Consider the following 16,864-nt stretch of genomic DNA (forward strand, 5'->3'; position numbering starts at 1 on the left):
AGTCTCCTCCCTCACATCCCCTCTATCAGCCTCTCCACAGTCAACAGCAGCCCTCACCCTGGGATTGCTCCACAAACCCTAAATTCGAGCTCCAGCTGCTGCCCCTTCCAGGGTACCAGCATCCCTGTCCGGGGTAAGTATGGCTGTGGCAAGGACTGTCTGATTCTCATTCTGTTTAGGCTGCCACAGATCAGCTGTTTGACTCTCAGCCTTAAATGTTTCTCCTTTGACTCAGACAGTTGCCCCGATGTGGAGATCGGACCTGTGCTTCAGTTCCCCCACTTGCTGAGGGCAGGTCCAGTCCTACCAACACTCTTGTTTTTCTCCCTAGTTCCTTCCTCCTACCGAGTTTTGCGTGGTTCTGTATATTCTTTTCTGCTGGTCAGGTACTCCTGTCTGCTCTCAGCTGGTGTTGTGCATGCACTTCTGTGTCTGAAGGTGTATTTCTGATGTATCCGTGGACAGTCCATGTCCGCCTACTCCTCCACCATCTTGTTCTCTTCCAATGCTGCTTTTTAAAGGGAGGAATGAAATCAAAATGGTGTGATGGAAAATAGGACTGTCAGGTTGATGGCTCCTTGAGGATGGTAGAGGTGTTTAAGTGATTAGAGTTTTAGATTTACTTCAGACTTTCCTTTTTTTAAAAATGAGATTCCTCACAATCTTCAGAGCAGTGACAAGAAAGTTTATTCCTGAGAAATTATAACTTTACTCTTTAATTATTTCTATTATCATTACTCAGTTATTTCTGATTTCCCTGCCTTAGCATTTTGTTAAGTAAAATTTCAGTTTCCTCTTATGTTATATCTAGTACTTGTGAGTCAGATGGCTGCAATTGGCTAGCCCTTTTTTTTTTTTTTTAACCTTTTCAACAGCTGTGGAATGAAATGTACAAACATCCATCGACCATGTGACATGCAGAGGCCTCTTTGTTCATATCTTTGCATGCTCTGTCTTCTCCTTGAGCCACTGCATCTGAACCAACAGATGGGGCTCTCCAGTGGAATGTGAGAGGTATATTTAACTTTGAGGAAGTTTTCAATATGAACTATGTGACCGAACTTCACAGTCATCTGATTTCCAATTTAGTAATTACTGGAATAATTAGATGAGTTACTCTGCAGATGGCAATGAAGTTTCTTGACATATGTGCCCTTGTCATCTATCGCAGATGATACATGTAATGCTTGTTCTTCATCATAGCATTTGTATATATGGAATGCAAGATGACTGTAGACTTTCCTGCCAAATTCCCTTATTTTGTTTAGACTCAAACTCAGCGGCATCAAACTCTCTGGCTTTGACCAATAGAATTGTTGGCTTGCTGTGTTCGGTGTTACACGTTGATGTTAGAGCTCTGCTGATACAATTCCCATACTCTACAGTATTCAGACTTTATTTTTAATTCTAAATTCTGAATAATAAAATTATACAATCTTTAAACATGAAGAAAATCACTTCCAAGCCAAATCTCAGAAAACTCATTTTTCTCATGTTTCTTCCCAGTCTTTACTAGAAGACTGGAATTGAAACATCTTTTTGAGATGAAATTCATATTCCTTAAAATTCACACCTCTTAAAGTGTACTATTCGCTGGGTTTTAGTATATTCACAAAATTGTACAAGCATCAGCACCATCTCATTTCAGAATAGTTTCATTACCTCAAAAGACAAAACCCATACCCATTTGCAGTCACTCCTCATTTCTCCCTATTCCTCCCACTATCCTGTAGCTTCTGGAAATAATTCATATACCTTCTGTCACCTTGGATTTGTCCATTAGACATTTAATATAAGTGGAATCAATTACACAATTCTGTGGCCTTTTGTCAGATGTTTTTCACTTAGTATAGTTTTTTTTTTTTTTTAAGTTTCATCCATACTGTAGCATGTATCAGTACTTCATTTTTTGGTGCAATAATATTCCATTGTATGGATATGCCACATTTTATTTATCAGTGCCTGGACACTTGGTCTATTTCCACTTTTTTGGCTATTATGAATAATGCTATGCACACTCATTCACAGGTTTTTTTGTGAATGTGTGTATTTTCAATTCCACTGGATATATACCTAGAAAAGTGGAATTGCTAGGTTATATTTGTCATTTTAAACAATTTTTAGAGAGGTTTGTTTGTCTGCAACTCTGGTTAAGCAATTCTTACAAGTCTGAGGTCACTGCTAACTTCTCAGTCATTTCCATGATACTCTACTCATATAGAAAGTATTGGGTTGGCCAAAAATTTTGATCAAGTTTTTCATAAGATGTAACAAATAAACCTGAACACATTTTTTGGCCAACCAGATACATACACTAAACTATAGTTTAATGTAGCATTTGGCTCCCAGTCTCTCATGCACCTCTTCAGACTTCCAATTAAGTACCCATAAATATGCTTACTCCTTGGAAGAAAAGTTATGACCAACCTAGATAGCATATTCAAAAGCAGGGACATTACTTTGCCGACTAAGGTCCGTCTAGTCAAGGCTATGGTTTTTTCTGTGGTCATGTATGGATGTGAGAGTTGGACTGTGAAGAAGGCTGAGCGCTGAAGAATTGATGCTTTTGAACTGTGGTGTTGGAGGAGACTCTTGAGAGTCCCTTGGACTGCAAGGAGATCCAACCAGTCCATTCTGAAGGAGATCAGCCCTGGGATTTCTTTGGAGGGAATGATGCTGAAGCTGAAACTCCAGTACTTTGGCCACCTCATGCGAAGAGTTGACTCATAGGAAAAGACTCTGATGCTGGGAGGGATTGGGGGCAGTAGGAGAAAGGGATGACAGAGGATGAGATGGCTGGATGGCATCACGGACTCGATGGACGTGAGTCTGAGTGAACTCCGGGAGATGGTGATGGACAGGGAGGCTTGGCATGCTGCGACTCATGGGGTCACAAAGAGTCAGACACGACTGAGCGACTGAACTGACTGTCTGAACTGACCCATAAATACACAGAAAAAGATGAAATTAAAATTGATACATTATGAGAGGAATATGAAGTCTCATGAAATAACCACACTCCTTGAACTAAGTTGTCCCTCTGCTTTAGCTACATTTGTGCTTATTTCTAGTGTTCTTCACCATCCAACTCAAAAGACTTTATCTTCTCCCACTGTCTGCCATGGACTCAGATATACAGAGTTTACAGTAGTGAAGTGGGTAACAGCACACTTTCACCTATTTAGTTAAATGAAAAGTGTAGGCCATATTTGAGGCCTGCTAGGATGCAGAAAAAAGAACATAAAAATTGGTAACTAAAGAAATAGTACCCTAGTTTAAGACAGAAAGAAGAACAGTTGGCACAAATTATCAGACATCATTGAAGAAAATTCTTCCAAGCTTTAAAAAAGTCATGGATATCGAAAAGACTAGGTTCTAGGGAAAATCAACAAAAGATTCCATAAAATGTCACATTCTGATAATCTTTGGTATTAAAAGAAAATTAAATTAAAATTTTGTTTTGAAAAGATTCTAGACCAAAAAATTCTGTTGTCCATACAGTAATAAAAAGTAGCTGCAGTGTCACATTCATTTATGAAACACTAAACATTAAAAGTTAATGCGCTGATATCTAGATAATTTTGAGGAGAAAAACGTTTTGGTACCTACCTAGGAATTTTGTACCTACTCATAGTTTAGTCACTGCTACAAGAATGATTACTAACAAAAATATTTTCATCTACAAAGAGCAGAGTTATTTTGAATAATACAAGAGCTTTCTCCCAATTCTTTCTTTCATCTTTGGAGATTTATATCGAAACTCCTTATATACATATATATATATATATATATATATATATATATATAGTCTTCAATCTGGAATTTGTGAATGTTTTTATATTAAATGCATTAATATAAGATAGTATCTCAGCGCTGGTAAAAAGTTAAGAAAATATAACAGAAAACAATGATAGGTGGTGAGTTTCAACATGAACTTTAAAAAAAATTTTCCAATATTTTAAAAACATTTTTCTAAATGCATGAATCATTTTTTCTTTAAATCTCTCTCTAAAAAAAAAGAAGTTTTTATCTAGAAAATTTTTTTACAGGACAGTAAAGGTAAAATCAATACAGACAATTAGTATTTGCCCAAATATCAAAATGACTGGAAGGAAGTACAAAAAACTTAACTGTGGTTGTCGTCATCTTTTTCTATATTTTGTAGATTTTATGTAATATGCATCATGTTGTTTTATAATGGAAAAATACAGTGTATTAAAAAATCAAGATTTAGTTTCACTAATGAATGGCATTATTAGGTGCAAATGTTTCTGCTTATAGACAATAGATGAACCTTTTTTTCCCTAAGCCTGGATCTGATATAAATCATATCTTATGTTGTTAGTGTTACTGACCTACTTGAGGTATATATTTTCTTTCCATGTATCAACATATCATAGCACAGAAGAATTCAATATTTATTTAAGCATCAAATATGTATCATGCATCTCCTAGGCTAGCTGCTGAGAGCACATTGGGTAACTGAGGCAAAGTCCTTGTTCTTATGAAGTTGAAAATTTAGCATTTGAAAACACTTGAAAAAGCTGTTGAAGTCTCAGTGGGTGGGAACTCATAGTAGAAGCATCCAGCCTGGTCAAGAGGAACAAAAAAGGCTTTCAGAGGAAGTCTAGTATCAGTGTTAGACAGTAGAGAGTGCACAGTCATTCCATGGATTTGAAATAGTCTCTCCAAAGGTCTGGAGGTGAGCTATGTTTGGGGAACCAGAAATAGATGAATATGATGGCAACAAAGAGTTTGATGCTGGGGAGTGATGAGTGATAAAGGCTAGAATCAGCAGCTAGGTCATGAAAAGTCTTGCAAACCAAGTTGAGGACTTCGAGTTTTTTCCTATGGGTGATGGGAAGCTGTTGGAGGGTAAATTAGTTTCTGAGGGTTACCATGACATATTGCCAAATGCTTGACAGCTTAAGACAACAAATTTGTTCTCTCACAATTTTGGAGGCCAGAAGTCCAAATTTAGAATATCAGCAAAATTGATTCCTCTGGAATCTCTGAGAGAGTACTTCTTCCAGGGCTCTCTCCTAGCTCTTGGTGGCTGCTGGCAAGCCTTGGCATTCCTCAGTTGGCTTCATAACTTCAGTCTTTTCTCCCATCTTCACATGGTCATCTTCTCTCTGTGTTTTCTCCTTTTCAGTGTCTTTTAGGGATACTTATCACTGTATTTAGGGCCCACCCTGATCCTGGATAATTTCATCTGAAGATCCTACCCTAATTTATTTTAAATAAGGTCACATTCTGAGATTCAAGGTGGATGTCTCTTTTGGGGGTCACAATTAAACCCACTGCAGAGGGCTTTAGTGGGGCAATTGAACAAATCAGACTTACTTCAGAAGGATCACTCTGGCTGCTTTGTGGAGAAGGGATTTGTTGAGGGGTAAGGCTGGGTACTTGGAGATCAATGGGAATCTGGGTAAAGGATCCTAGAGGCTTTGGAGGTAAGAAAGTGGAGATGAGTGTAGGGTACTCTGAAGATGGTCAGTTGTGACTGGGAAAAAGCAGGGCTATGATTGAAGAGCAGAGAAGGCAATGGCACCCCACTCCAGTACTCTTGTCTGGAAAGTCCCATGGACAGAGGTGCCTGGTGGGCTGCAGTCCATGGGGTCACTAGGAGTCAGACACGACTGAGCGACTTCACTTTCACTTTTCACTTTCATACATTGGAGAAGGAAATGGCAACCCACTCCAGTGTTCTTGCCTGGAGAATCCCAGGGACGGGGGAGCCTGGTGGGCTGCCGTCTCTGGGGTCGCACAGAGTCGGACACGACTGAAGTGACTTAGCAGCAGCAGCAGCAGCATGGTTGAAGAGAGCATATGGTGACGAGGAGGGGCTCTTAGGATGGGAGACAGTTAGTGACATTACTTTTAATGCAGGTGAAAATAATGTGGTCTCTACTAAGGGAAGTAGTTGAAAATACAAGAATTGGTGGGAGCGGGGAGATAGAGATGATTTTAAGTGTAGTTGATTTACAGTGTTAGTTTCAGGTGTACCGTGAAATGTTTAAGCTATAAGTATACAGACATATTCTTTTTCATATCATTTTCCATTATGGTTTATTATAGGTTATTGAATATATTTCCTGGTGCTATACAATAGGACCTTGTTTTTTTTAATCTATTTTATATGTAGTAGTTTGTAGCTGCTATTCTCAGGCTCCTACTTTATCCCTTCCCCATCCCTCTGGGATAATTAATGCAAGAGAGGGAAATGGGGTGTGGAGCACAGCCTGTGTACAAAGCAACACATCCATCTCATATTTGACTGCTCCTAGGTATTTTAAAAGGTCTGCAAAGCTGATAATGATGCTACTGAGGGAGATGTTAATTCCTGTTTGAGAATGCTGTATGTGCTTGGTGCCATACAGGTTATTTTCCATGTGTTAGCTCATTTAATCTAATGTAGCTATATTTATTGTCTTCTTTTATTACTTAGAAAACTGAAGCACAGAGAGGTTAAATAATTGGCTCAAGGCCACACAGATAACAAGTGGCAAATTGTGATTTCTTTCCAGGTGGTGTGACTGCTGAACCTATGCCAGTAAACGTTGCTACCTGTGTTGCCTCTAGAGGCAGAGGGAATAATCAATACATGCATACTTTTTAAATTCACAATATATGTTGGTTTTGATAAGCAGGCACTATTATCATTTTGCAGATTACAAAGCTATTTTTGTCTTGTTTGTTCTTTCTCTGGCTTGCCACTGGATTGTTTCAGTGAGGCAGTGCCATTTATTTTCTTTTCATAGGGTTGGGACTGGTTTGATTCATCCTTTCTCTCTTTATCTGGAAGGTAGCATGAGCTGTATATTATCTCTTCATATTATTAATCCACATATTAAACCTGCTCAAGAATTAAAACTACTCTCAGGAGAGTAATTTTCATAAGCTTTCACATATACCCAATTGCCTTGAATAACTCTTCCTGACACCTGCTTTGTGATTGATTCCTTTATACAACTTGATTTTTGGATTTCTTTATGAAATGTTGTCTTTACTCAAACGACATTTCTTTGAAGGAATCTTCTCTCAACCTGGAACTAGCTCTGACCTTTCTGTTCTATGTACCTCAGAGCTGAACTCAATAGCTGGGACTATGGACCTGGGCAGCACAGAGTCATTTATAGCTCGGGAATTTTTTGATGAGGAGGGGACAGGGGAAGATGAAAATTCATCTTCTAAAATTCTAAAATATTAGCATTCAAAATATAATTCTAATTTATAATATGGATGCACAGATTAGGAATTTTCTTGTCATTAGTTTCTTACCATCGGTAATCATCACCATCACGTGTTGCTTAGTTGAATTAGAAAGACCATATCCAGGAAATGACTTTCCTCCAGTTGCTAATTTGACGGATGTATGTCTGAAACTTTGTCTTGTATAATTAGTTTTTCTAAGTTTTAAGCAGTTGTATTTTTAAAAGACTTGCTTTTATAACACTGGTCAGCCATTTCAAACGCAACTCATTTGACTGATATCTAATAGCTGGCATGCTTGATGTTGAATATTAAGTGAAGGAGAGGGGCCAGAGGAGTTATATTATAGGCAGAAGAAGCCATATGTGTAAAGGAATGGAGGTCTGTCATCTAGGAGCCAGCCTAGCCTGATGGACCTGGCAATAGTCCTTTCCTTTCCCCTGTACACAGTGTTGGGGATGCCAGCAGGTCAGGACTTGCAGAGTATCTGGCATTCTCATAATTGTGAAGATTCCAGATAACTTTGATCAGTTGTTAGAACTAAAAGATGGTTCACTTGGTGATATTTTTTCCTTTGTGTTCTCTTGCTAGTTCCTCCCGAGGCCATCGGCTTCTTGTCTGCAGCTGGGGTCTTTCTTGTTCTTCTGGTTGTCCTCTTCCTCTTCATCAACAAGAAGCTGAGTTTTGAGACCACAGGAGGCCTTCCATGCCTGGAGCAACGCGGGAAGAGAAAGCACTCTAAAGACAAGACTGGAATCTGCAAAGGACCAGGTAAGCATTATGCTTCGCAGTCTCCTGAGCTTGGCGTTGGCTGTGGTTTTGATCGGGGAAGGAATGTCACTGTTCCTGGATGGACCCCATTAAGAAGTCACACATGAGCAGTTTAGCAGCTGCTGTGGTGGCATGATGAATGGACATTACCAAAGAATACATTAGCTTTAGGAAAGTAATGCTCTCTTTAGGGTCCAAAGAGCAGATGGGAAAAGGCTGACCACTGCTTCCCGTCTTCTTAGCTTTTTAGATGTCTGTGTTGAGTTTCCCTCTGACTAATGCTTGAAGGAAAAGGAAAAAAAAAAAAAAGGATTTTGATTGACAAGAGCCTTGATGTGTTTTGGTTTCATTATTTTGGAATGATATTGACACTTCACTTTGGTTAGATGTTTCTGAGATTTTCAGTGCTTAGGGCCATCCCCCACCTTGTATGGCAACAGTCACTTTTCTAAAGGGAGGTTTTAAGTTCATTGAATCTACCACTTCATTTACTAACTTCCTTCCTTCAGTTTAATGGGGAAAATAACACACTAAAAGAAATAATTGGCTTCTGGCTCTTAAAGAACATATTCTATTTTCAATTACTGAAGGATAGAACTTTGTGATACAGGATGTTATCACAAAGTGATTATAATCACACAAAAGCTGGACGTTTAAAGACAGTATTCTTATTTTATAGGTAACCACTTGGCTTTTAAAAAAATTTTGTTAGTTTGATTCTCACTCTTCTCCCCCATGGCCCATGGGTGGGGCATGACAGAACTGGTGGAGGGACAGTCTTACATTATGTGTTTGAGCTGGGGCAAGGCCTTGAGGAAAACACCCCTTAGCTATCCCACAGCCTGGACCAATGACAATATTTGATTTATTGGTATGGTACCTTATGTAGATATGGTTCAACTTGTTCACTTTGCTATAATAAAAGGCATAATTTAGGAATAATTATGTATTAATTACCTATTACTTTAACAAATTACCCCCACAAAAATATTTATTATCTCACAGTTTTCAAAATTGATGAATATGGGCCTTCCCTTATGGCTCAGATGGTAAAGAATACGCCTGCAATGTAAGAGACTGGGTTTGATCCCTGGATCAGGAAGATCCTCTGGAGGAGGAAATGGCAGCCCACTGTGGTTTTCTTGCCTAGAGAATTTCATAGACAGAGGATCCTGGTGGGATACAGTCCCTGGAGTCACAAAGAGTTGGACACGACTGAACAGCTAACACTCTCGCTTCACTGTCATGTATTAATTACTTATTGCTTTAACAAATTACCCCGCAACAAATATTTATTATCTCACAGTTTTCAAAGTTGATGAATATGGGGTTAGCTTAGTTGAGTGGTTATTACAGATCAGAGTTTTCCATGATGCTGCAATCAGAATGTCAGCTGCAGCCATCTAAAGGCTTGATTGGGGCTGATGACTTCACTTCCAGGCAGAAGGCTTTAGTTGCTATGTGAACCCTCCGCAGAGCTGCTTGAGTATATTTTTCACATGGCAGCTGGCTTCCCCCAGAGTGAATGATCCAAGAGAGGAGAGCAAGAGAAAGTCAGTTTTTTAATGACCTAGTCTAGGAAGGTCATTCAATATCTCCTCCACCACATTCTGGTCGTTTACTAAGTACAGTCCATCTTCAGGGAAGGGGGATTAAGGTCCACTTTTTAAGGAAACAGTATCAAAGAGTGTGCAATGTCTCTTAAAATCACCATAGGGGAGAATAATGGAAGGGGTATAGGTGTAATTCTGACAGTTGATTTGGCATTCTTACTGTTGCAGTAGCCTTAGTTTTTGAACTCCACTTGAGCCATCTGGCTTGTCTTCTGAAAACAGAGTGGAATATTTAAAATAGAATTTTTCATGTGAAATCTGGACTTACAAATGCTCTAGCCACTATTGTCTCAGCTGGGACATAGGTGAGACTTCTGCTTGGTCATGAGGTGATATGGAGTTAGGGTTCATAGTGATTCTTTCCTCTTTCAGCAACTCACCGTCACTAGTTGTATGACTGAGGCAAATTATGGAACCATTCTAAATGTTTTCCTTATCTGTATATCGGGGTCGTCAACACACCCCTTACAGGGTTGGTTTTGATTATGTGAATTAATTTTGTAAGGATACCAGCATGATGCCTATGGTAAAAGACCTAATAGAACTTTAACAATAGTTGTGTAGTATTAACACAATTCCAGTCATAGTAGTGGCTTCTAGGAGTGACATCACACGTGAACACATTGTATTCATTACTTAAATTGGGAGATTAAAAGTTGGTGATGTTTTCTCCTTTTCAGACTCTAATAAGTACAAAGAACTAAGGTTAGAGCTATTTAAGATTATTTTCTTTTTGTCTTGTTTGACATGTTATCTGAGTAATTTAGAGACAATTATGAATTATACTTGCAAATAAGTCGAAGATAATATTGAAACAATAACAATAAAGCATGAACCAGAAGCTGTTAGCTCAAGTAACACTCAGAGTGGGATCATCTGAAGGGAGCTTTAAAAATAGTTTAATCAGGAGAATCTACAAATTACAACTTAGAAACAAACACCTTCATTTTGACATTTCTCCTTTGAAAGTTTAATTATTATTGATCAAGAGTCTTTGAAAAATGTGCCTCTAGCCCAGATTTTATCTAACTTTTGATGTCTGCTTTAATTATCATCCGCAGAGCCCTGACTTCTCAGTGAAGATGGGATGTTCTTAACATATTTTGACAAATGTTAGGAAGGGAGGAAGGCAGCCTGGTATGGTAGAAAGAGACACAGTGAAGACAGCCAGAGCTTAGTTTTGCCACTAGTTGGCTGTAGTATTTTGGGAGGTTCACTTCACTTCTCTGGGTCTTAAGTCCTCACTTGCAAATTTGTGAGTCTGGGCTAGGTTTCTCCCCATCGCTACAGTCCTATTCGATCCTTGGGGTTACCCTAGCAATTTCTTCCCTAGGTCTCAGTCTACGAATGGAGGAGACCTAATGAAAATGATTAAAAACCAACAAGACCATCTTACTCTGAGGTTGAACCATATGAAATTTCCATTTTTATATATCAAAAAGGGCTGGATATTAGCAACCTAATCATTATAATCTAATATATGTGTGAGGTTCTGAAGAATAAAATACTTTTTTTTGTTTCTATGATAATATTAGAGAAGCAGACATGAGAGTTTATTTTCTGAGCCCATTGTACAAAATAATTTGCCCCACAAAAATGCCTTTTAGACTGTATATTGTTTTCAAAATTCAGTGGATTTTCACAAATCATTTATCTGAATGTAGGTAAGGGATAAAGAACTGAAACAGTTTCTTCCTAATAACATAGGTAATAATAATAATTAGATAATGATAATTGATGGCTATCATTTATTTAGCATTTACTATTCACACACTTGCTAAGTCTGTTACATGGATTATTTGACTTCTTAATGCAAAGTACTTGTGTTATTTATTGGTAGTGATTGCTTTGGGGGAAGGGTAGATATGGGTTGTAACAAAGAAGCCATTGTTCAGTGTTTTAAAAAATTTTATTCATTTTTAATTGGTGGAAATGTTCAGTGCTGAGATAAAAGTTGATTAAAAATAAAAATCCCATGGTGAAATAATAGTTTTTAAAGAATCTTAGTTGGGAAAGAGAGATGAGATTTTGTTTTGTTTGTTTTTCCCTCAGAAGCTTTCTTTATGTATCAAAGGCAACATTTAGAAGTTGGAGCAGAGAGCTTAATTTCCAGAAGCACAGTATAGAAAGGATGGAGGATGTATAGGAGGGTGGTTCCTCCCAGGCAGGGAGGAGAAGAAGAAAGGCTTTCCACCACTGGGAAGGGCAGCCCATGGCTTGGAGGGACCACAGGAAAAGAGATTTGGAGGGCTTGAAAGTTGCCTGGACCCTGAGAAGGGGGGCGGGTGTGGGGCCACCTGCCGTGGTCGTAGTGAGAAGATCGGAGTCCAACACGGCCCGAGGAAGCGACGAAAAGCAGAGCGCCATGTGCATCCCCTTGGGGAGGGTGGCTGGAGACTGCCTCACATGGGTCCCACGTGGGCCCAGCATGGCTGCTGCAGAGGGGGAACATACTGGTGGGGATGTGAGGAAAGAGACCTGGAGAAGATTTCTAGCACAGTTCCTCACTGAGTAGCTCATGTCACATAGGGTTTAGGAGTTTCTGCATGACCCTCTGGGGAGAAGACAGTAGTGGTCTGAGAGCACTGTCTTCCTGCTAGGGAGTAGTCGCACCTTGTGGTGGGTGGCCTGTATCAGAGGCTGGGGAGCATACCGCCTGAGGCCTCCTAGAGCCAGGACTGGATTCAAGGGCACTTAAACGGTGCAGCTGCACAGGGCTCCATGCCAGAAAGGCATGCTTCTCTTGGGTTAGTGCTCTGCTGCTGCCCTCTTGAAATTCTTAATGGTTTTTGAACTAAAGGTCCTTCCATTTTTGCACTGGGTCTTCAAATTATGTACCTGTCTTGCCTGGAAGGATCCTAGGAGGTACTGCAGGTACACAGCCTTCCCTGGGAGGGCTGTAGAGGCAAAGGCTAACACTCCTCTGCGGGTCAGGGGAGCCAGCAGGGAGGAATAGCACATCATAGCAAATGAGCACACATCTGTGCCCATTGCTCTCTGATGAACAAGAGCGTGGAGTGGGAGTGCAAATCCCCCAAACTGATTATTGATCCCAAATGAAACTGACTGACTGAGGAAGCAGGCTGAAGTTTAGTGTCTCACCATGGAGCATGGGAAGGCATGGGGGTGACAGGCAAGAGCCCCATGAGACAGAGTGTGTCTGCATGCTCAGTTGCTTCAGCTGGGTCCAACTCTTGGCGATGCTATGGACTGTAGCCCACCAGGCTCCTCTGTCCATGGGATTTTCCAGGCAAGAATACTGGAGTGGGTTGCCATGACCTCCTCCAGGGGATCTTCTTGACCCAGGGGTCAAACCTGTACCTCTTAAGTCTCCTGCACTGGAAGATTTTTTTTTTTTTTTAACAACTAGTGCCACCTGGGAAACCCAGACAGGGTGTTGACAGCTTTTGTACATTTAAGCAAAGCTGGTGCTCAGCCAGGGCTCAGCAGTCAGCTGTGCCAGCTGGAGCTCGGGAGTGAGGTGGTTCACATGTGACAGTGTCTCCCTACCTACCAGTTGGTTGGAAAGCCCAACTGGCCAGTTCCTCCTCAAGACTACTCCCACCCCTTCACCTGTATTGGGATGATTAACTTCTGGTCTAGCAGGAGCTCCGACCAGCCCCACCTTTTTCTGCTTGGGTCATGATGGCTGTGGTTGTCAGATACTTTTGGTTTCAGTTCTGCATTTAGGTTAGAGTATGTTCACATACAACCTTCTTACAGCACAATTCAGTAAGTAGATACTATTAAAATCTCCATATTATAGGTGAGGCAACAGAGGCTTTGAGAGATGAATTGTTTTCCAAGGTATTAAGTGGCAAAGTGGAGACTCATATCCAAAAACTGATTAACGTCAGACGCTAACATCTTAATTGCACTACTCTTTTGCCCACCTGTTCTTCTCAACGCAAGCCACTCTTTCATGCTTTTGAATTTCTGGGATGGGAGAAAGTAGGGGAAAGGGAGGATTTGGAGGATGGTTTGGTTTCCCTGTGGCTGCCACACAAATGATCACAAACTTGGTGTTTTAAAAGAACATAAATTGATTTTCCACACAGTTCTGGGGACCAGAGGTTTGAAATCAAGGTGTTCACACTCTCTCCCAGCTTCAAGTGGCTGCCAACTATCCTTGGCATTCTTGCGCTTATGCCTGCTTCATGCCCGTCTCCACTTCCATCTTCACATTACTTCCTCCTATGTGTGTCTTCTCTCTGCCACTTGTCATTGGATTTAGGTCTCACCCTGATAATCTAGGAAGATCTGAAGATCCTTAACATAGTCACACCTGCAAATATCCTTCCACCATTCAAGGTTTCAGGGACTAGAACATGGATATATCTTTTTAGGGACCACCATTTAGCATTAGGAGAGTTGATGAAGAATTGAATAGAAATTTTTTATTTCTCCATTATCCTTGAACAGTGGTATTTCACATTCTCCATCTGGGTTAGAATGATTCTTACAAAGAGAGATAACAAAAGCTGGTCAGATATTTTTGGTATAGACTATAATCAGCAGACAGAGTGCTTCCCAGCTGTGAGCCCAGTTGAACTACACTGAGTCTCAATCCTGGGAGGCTTTTAAAAAACAACCAGTGATCAAATCCCATTGCAAACTAATTATATCAGTATAGGGAGTGACAGTAGTGAGGCAAACTGTACAGGTTTAAAAAGAATACCAGGTAATTTAAAGGTGTGGCTGTGGTGGAGTGCCATGGATGGAAGGGGTGTGTTCACTGCTAACATCCCCTTTCAGGCTGGAGAGGGTAGAGCTTGAGCAATGTTAATGCTGGCCCAATTCACATTTATTTTTGCCCACAAAGTATCCATCTGGTGGTTGCCCACCTATTTCTTTCCCTGACTGGTTTATTTCAGTTCTACCTTGGTCAGCAGGCAAGCTTTTCCTTTACGATGCTTCCCCTCCCTATCACCCCATGTATCCCGTGGCACTCTCAGCAGATGACTTCTGCACAGGGATTTTAAAAAAGGAAAAATTATTTAGAAAAAGTGTCTATAAGATTATTCAAAGTTGTCAAATTATAACCATCTGTAATTTATACTCAAGATTCTGAGTTTACAAAATTTTAGTAAATTGGACCCAGATAGAATTTGGCTGTCCATCTTTGTAATGTTCCATTGTTTTCTGAATTATTGTGCCTATATTCCATTTTCCTTTTATGCCCAAATAAGAAAGAGCAATGACAAATTTTACAAATGGTATGAATCAGGATCTGAAACAGATGTAAATATATATATATATATATATATATATATAAAGCGTATTGATATTGGATAGGGATAGATTCATCATCATCATCGTCATTATTATTAGCTTCTTAAGATAGAGAAGGACATTTACCCAAGTACCCATCATGCAGTTGTAAATAAACAGTGTTGGTTTCTTTGTATTTGACGTTTAGTATGATTGATGAATAAAGTATACATTGAAAAAGGTGTCTTAGAGGATAATATAAAAGCAATACAATTCATTCTCTCTTCTGGGAGGTTTTCTTTGCTGTCTTTAAAGTTGTATTTTCTTTGCCTGCAGGTCTGTGGGGGTGGTTTTGGGTTTGGACTGATCAAGTATTTTAGAATCAGTCAGTCAGGCAGTTCAGTCACTCAGTCCAGTCACTCAGTCGTGTCCAACTCTTTGTGACCCCATGAACCGCAGCACGCCAGGCCTCCCTGTCCATCACCAACTCCCAGAGTCCACCCAAACCCATGTCCATCGAGTCGATGATGCCATCCAACCATCTCATCCTCTGTCGTCCCCTTCTCCTCCTGTCTTCAATCTTTCCCAGCATGAGGGTCTTTTCAAATGAGTCAGTTCTTCACATCAGGTGGCCAAAGTATTGGAGTTTCAACTTCAACATCAGTCCTTCTGATGAACACCCAGGACTGATCTTCTTTAGGATGGACTGGTTGGATCTACTTGCAGTCCAAGGGACTCTCAAGAGTTTTCTCCAACACCACAGTTCAAAAGCATCAATTCTTCAGCACTCAGCTTTCTTCACAGTCCAACTCTCACATCCATACATGACCACTGGAAGAACCATAGCCTTGACTAGATGGACCTTTGTTGGCATCAAGAAAAGGCTAAAATGCCCCTCCCTCCTTTTTCCAATAGGATGATTAAAACCTGTCAATACCACTGAAATGCTTTTGATACAATTTATAAACTTTTGGGTTGTACAACAGTTTGTTTTAAAATTATGAATTAGCTATTTTTATAAAGTTGAAATCTTCAACCCCTCCCATCATCTCCCCTCATTGTACCTTTTTGTCCTTAAATAGTGGAATAAATGGAATAGCCCCTCTATTCTTTTTGTCATCCTTCCCCAGTGAGGCTTATGCAAAAAAAGACCTAACCTGGAGAATAATGCCTAGAGGGGGAAGTCCACCTGTTAACAGTCTAAACTGCAAAGTATCTTCTCTTCCTATTTTAATGCTTTCACGTGTGCTATGCTATTTCATATTTTTCTAAGTATGTGCTATATTAGGTCAAACCTTTTGAGATTACTGTTTTTGTAGGTTGGAAGTTTCATATGTTTCAACTTATACCTGAGATGAAAAGCTGTAAGGAACTTAAGAGTTTAAACACCAGAATAAGCCTTGGTAATATTCATTGTGGTGTCTAGTTACTTGTTTTGGTGACTTAAGACACAAATAAGTGAGAATGCTCTTAACAAACCCATCAAAGTAGGACTGATTGAACCTTGTTTGATGGGTAAAAATTCCAAGGAATGCAGTTGAAAAGTTACTGGGTTGAGAATATTCATTCATCTATTCAACATTATTTAGTAAGAATCAATGTTATGTTACTCAGTTTATAAATCCTGGGAAAAAAATGATAAAAAGAGACATAGTCCCCACTCTCTTGGAAATTCCATTTTTGGATAATGACAGAAAGATAAAACTGAAAGTGAAGAAGCAAATAAAATAATTATAGATTATTATACATGCTGTAAGGGCCTAAAATAAAGACTAATTGACAGGATGGAGAGATTGACCTTAGATGTGGTAGAACACATCTTGCTCACTGTTGGGTGGAGAGAGATAAACACACAAATACATTATATTGGTTCTGTTATTTTTTTTCTTTTATGTTTTTTAGGAATTAGCCTATTATCTTACAGAGGCTGGCATGTCCCAAATCTGCAGGGCAGTTTGATACATTAGAGACCCAGGAAAAAGCAAATGTTGCAATTGATGTCTGAAGGTGATCTACTGGTGACTTTCCTCCTTGCTCAGGGGAGGTCACTCTCT

At 39.7% G+C, this 16,864-nt stretch overlaps 1 protein-coding gene across 1 annotated transcript in view; it reads left to right on the top strand.

The window, feature by feature from the left end:
* Window positions 1–16,864, top strand: part of SYT16 (synaptotagmin 16) — a 258,656-nt gene that overhangs the window by 92,271 nt on the left and 149,521 nt on the right. Inside the window, exon 5 of the mRNA XM_042252588.2 lies at window positions 7,807–7,986. Within this exon, the coding sequence (XP_042108522.2) occupies window positions 7,807–7,986 (180 nt within the window). The remainder of the gene's footprint in view (window positions 1–7,806; window positions 7,987–16,864) is intronic.

The sequence above is a fragment of the Ovis aries genome, chromosome 7, assembly GCF_016772045.2.
Source record: "Ovis aries strain OAR_USU_Benz2616 breed Rambouillet chromosome 7, ARS-UI_Ramb_v3.0, whole genome shotgun sequence".
Classification (NCBI taxonomy): domain Eukaryota; kingdom Metazoa; phylum Chordata; class Mammalia; order Artiodactyla; family Bovidae; genus Ovis; species Ovis aries.